At 33.2% G+C, this 5,000-nt stretch overlaps 1 protein-coding gene across 1 annotated transcript in view; it reads right to left on the minus strand.

Annotated features, from left to right (window-relative positions):
- Window positions 1–829: 829 nt before the first annotated feature.
- LOC137625703 (monocarboxylate transporter 12-like) overlaps window positions 830–5,000 on the minus strand; it is a 28,774-nt gene continuing 24,603 nt past the window's right edge. The window contains exon 7 of the mRNA XM_068356607.1: window positions 830–1,871. Within this exon, the coding sequence (XP_068212708.1) occupies window positions 1,738–1,871 (134 nt within the window). The 3' untranslated portion in view covers window positions 830–1,737. The remainder of the gene's footprint in view (window positions 1,872–5,000) is intronic.

A 5,000-nucleotide genomic window follows, 5' to 3' on the forward strand; every position in this document is an offset into this window, starting at 1 on the left:
ACATAAGAGGTTCTTAAAAAGTCGAATTGTCTGTAGGTCGAATTGCCTGCGAGTCGAATTGCCTGCGAGTCGCATTGCCAGCGAGTCGCATCGCCTGCGAGTCGCATCGCCAGCGAGTCGCATCGCCTGCGAGTCGCATCGCCAGCGAGTCGCATCGCCAGCGAGTCGCATCGCCTGCGAGTCGCATCGCCTGCGAGTCGCATCGCCTGCGAGTCGCATCGCCTGCGAGTCGCATCGCCTGCGAGTCGCATCGCCTGCGAGTCGCATCGCCAGCGAGTCGAATTGCCTGCGAGTCGAATTGCCTGCGAGTCGAATTGCCTGCGAGTCGAATTGCCGGCGAGCCGCATTGCCAGCGAGCCCCATTGCCAGCGAGTCACATTGTGTTAATTTTTAGCATAGGGTAATTGCCAGCAAGGTGAATTTTGTTAAATTCTAGTGCGAGTCGAATAGCCTGCGAGTCGAATTTTGCTAAAATTTAGCGTAGGGTAGGCATAACCTGAATCCCATGTGTACTATTTCCAGCTACAAAAGTCAGGTTACTGCAAATGTTACTTTATTCATTGTAAAAATATTTTATAATTATTTTATTCCTTTTGATACAATATCTGAGATATGTGATTCCCGATGAATTTGTGTTCGTAAGTCGAAATTTTGTGAGTCTGTTTGTAAGTCGAGGACCTTCTGTAATAATCTCTTACAGAAATAGAATTCACAAACACCTCCCAGGACTTGGAGTTTTTACAAACCGTCAGCGATGGAAAAGAAATTTATTTGTAATATCAATCATATTGTATAAAATGTTATAATATTTCTTCAAGTAATAACACTCCCCATGCACTCCCTAACGTTAGATAGATTCTCTTATATAAGTTCGTAAGTGCATTTATAAACCCTTAAAGATATACTAATTTGGAGTCTATTGTCAGAAAACTCCTTGTATGTATATCCACAATCTTAAAAATAGAAGAAACTAACTTGCAACTTACAATACTCGTAGTAATTATATTCGCAATTCATTTTGAAATATGAAATTACAACCTCTTAAGAAAGACAACAAAGTAATAATTTATAACAAAAAAACTTTAGTACTCATATTTGCAATCCCTTATAGAGAGATGCTCACAATCCCTTAGTGTTATTATTGAATTGTAATTCCTAAGTGACATAGAATTGTAATCCCTTGGAGGGATGAATTTATAACCCCACAGAGATGTAAACAAAGCTAAGAGCCCTTGGAGATGATATTACAATCGTGTGGAGGAAGTAAAAATTGACAAATTGCAATTTCTTGGAGAAAATATGATTTACAACCCCACAGAAATTAATTTATAATCCACAGAGATGTAAACAAAGCTAAGAGCCCTTAGAAATGATATTGCAATCCTGTGGAAGAAGTGAAAATTGACACAAAATTGCAATCTCTTGGTAAATAATAAACTTACAACCAAACAGATGTAATCAAAGCTTAAACGGCCTTAGAAATTATATTACAATCCTTTGGAGGAAGTAAAAATTGACAAAATTTCAATTTCTTGAGATATAATAGATAACCCCACAAAAGCCCTTAGAGATATTACAATCCAGTGAAGGAAGTAGAAATTGACATCAAATTGTAATCCCTTGGAGAGATGATAAATTTATAACCAAAACAGAGATATAAACAAAGATAAAATCCCATAGAGATGAAATTACAATCCTGTGGAAGATTTGTAACTGGAAACTCCCACAGGCGAGTCACTACAACACGACCTTTGATCCCGGAAGTTTGGCAACGAGAGGCTGAGAGGCAAAGATCAGAGCTGCCAATATCAACAGGGATCCCATCAATATGTAGGGGAGTGTCACCCCTCCGCTCACGTCCATTGCCAGTCCTGGAACGAAATTGAGACATTGTTTTGTTAAAAGGGGAAAGTGCTGGTGATGGACATTGTTTTCTTTAAATGGGGAACTGCAGTGCGGAGAATTACACCGTTACGAGGGGGTTATGTCAAGTGCCAGATAAGTCGTTAAAAGGGGAAAGTGTTAATTGGAATATAATTTTGTTAAATGAGGGAATTGTAAGTGGGAGGTATTCTTTGTTAAAAGGGTATATCATAAGTTGGAGATATTATTTTGATAATCATAAATGGGAGATATTATTTTGATAATCATAAGTGGGAGATATCGTTTTGATAATCATAAGTGGGAGATATTATTTTGATAATTATAAGTGGGAGATATTATTTTGATAATCATAAGTAGGAGATATTATTTTGATAATCATAAGTGGGAGATATTATTTTGATAATCATAAGTGGGAGATATTATTTTGGATAATCATAAGTGGGAGATATTATTTTGGATAATCATAAGTGGGAGATATTATTTTGATAATCATAAGTGGGAGATATTTTGATGATCATAAGTGAGAGATATTATTTTGATAATCATAAGTGGGAGATATTATTTTGATAATCATAAGTGGGAGATATTATTTTGATAATCATAAGTGGGAGCTATTATTTTGATAATCATAAGTGGGAGATATTATTTTGATAATCATACGTGGGAGATATCATTTTGATAATCATAAGTGGGAGATATTATTTTGATGATCATAAGTGGGAGATATTATTTTGATGATCATAAGTGGGAGATATTATTTTGATGATCATAGGTGTGATGATCATAAGTGGGAGATATCATTTTGATAATCATAAGTGGGAGATATTATTTTGATGATCATAAGTGGGAGATATTATTTTGATGATCATAAGTGGGAGATATTATTTTGATGATCATAGGTGTGATGATCATAAGTGGGAGATATCATTTTGATAATCATAAGTGGGAGATATCATTTTGATAATCATAAGTGGGAGATATTATTTTGATGATCATAAGTGGGAGATATTATTTTGATGATCATAGGTGTGATGATCATAAGTGGGAGATATCATTTTGATAATCATAAGTGGGAGATATCATTTTGATAATCATATGTGGGAGATAGTATTTTGATAATCATATGTGGGAGATATTATTTTGATAATCATAAGTGGGAGATATTATTTTGATAATCATAAGTGAGAGATATTATTTTGATAATCATAAATGGGAGATATCATTTTGATAATCATAAGTGGGAGATATTATTTTGATAATCATAAGTGGGAGATATTATTTTGATAATCATAAGTGGGAGATATTATTTTGATGATCATAAGTGGGAGATAACGTTTTGATGATCATAAGTGGGAGATATCATTTTGATAATCATAAGTGGGAGATATTATTTTGATGATCATAAGTGGGAGATATCATTTTGATAATCATAAGTGGGAGATATCATTTTGATAATCATAAGTGGGAGATATCATTTTGATAATCATATGTGGGAGATATCATTTTGATAATCATAAGTGGGAGATATCATTTTGATAATCATAAGTGGGAGATATCATTTTGATAATCATAAGTGGGAGATATCATTTTGATAATCATAAGTGGGAGATATCATTTTCATAATCATAAGTGGGAGATATTATTTTGATAATCATAAGTGAGAGAGATTATTTTGATAATCATAAGTGGGAGATATTATTTTGATAATCATAAATGGGAGATATTATTTTGATAATCATAAGTGGGAGATATTATTTTGATAATCATAAGTGGGAGATATCATTTTGATAATCATAAGTGGGAGATATCATTTTGATAATCATAAGTGAGAGATATTATTTTGATAATCATAAGTAGGAGATATTATTTTGATGATCATAAGTGGGAGATATTATTTGATAATCATAAGTGGGAGATATTATTTGATAATCATAAGTGGGAGATATTATTTTGATGATCATAAGTGGGAGATATCATTTTGATAATCATAAGTGCAGAGATAACTTTGATAATCATAAGTGGGAGAGATTATTTTGCTAAAAGGAGATATTATTTTGTTTGGAAAATTATATTGTAAGTAGATGTAATTTTGTTGAACGAGGAAATTGTAAGTGGGAGATGTAATTTTGTTGAACGAGGAAATTGTAAGTGGGAGATATGATTTTGTTATAAAGTGGAAATTTTAAGCGGGAGATATGATTTTGATAAGAGATATTTTTCTTGAAAGTGGAAATTTCATGCAGGAGATATTTTGTTGAAATGGCTAATTATATATAGGAAATAATATTTATTAAAAGGAAATACTAAATTTGATATAAGGAACTCATAAGTAAAAGAATTTAATTGATTACTAAAATTTGAAATAGTTAAGGAGATATTTTATCTAAAAGAAAAATGGTAAGTGCAAAATATTTTGTTGACATGAGAAATTACAGGAGTGAAATACTACTTCATTGAAAAGAGGGAAAGTTATTTTACCACAAGGGAAAATGGTTGGTGTGAGAAATGTTGTTGAAAGGGGATAGGGTCAGTGAAAAACATTATTATTCTAGCAGATGTGTTGAGTGCTGGTCTCATTTTGGCTAAATGCAAAATAGTTGGGGGAAGATATTATTTTCTTAATAGTGAAAGGGTAAAGTATTAAGCCCTATCCACACGATCGAGCATGCCCGACGGGCAAACAGTGATACCAGACCACAATAGTTAGTATATATATATATATATATATATATATATATATATACATACATATATATATATATATATATATATATATATATATATATATTTATGTATGTATGTATGTATAAAGTAAAAAAAAGACAAACTAGAGAAATTCTTGTATCCAAAGTGAGATAAAAAGAATAAATACATATAGATACATATTCATACCCGAAATGAAGCAAAGTATATCAGATTGCAAATCTGACATGAAAAATAAAATAAACAACCAAGAAACACACACTACCCACAATCATTAATCAAGTCAGTTCAGGACATGATCTCTTCCTTTTAAACGCCCCCCTGCCCCCCAGCTCCCCTGCTCCCCAGCCCCCAAGCCCCCCAGCCCCCCCCCCCCCAAACCATCGATTTCCTTCGGAGTTTCTTAGGAATAT

The sequence above is a fragment of the Palaemon carinicauda genome, chromosome 32, assembly GCF_036898095.1.
Source record: "Palaemon carinicauda isolate YSFRI2023 chromosome 32, ASM3689809v2, whole genome shotgun sequence".
NCBI lineage: Eukaryota > Metazoa > Arthropoda > Malacostraca > Decapoda > Palaemonidae > Palaemon > Palaemon carinicauda.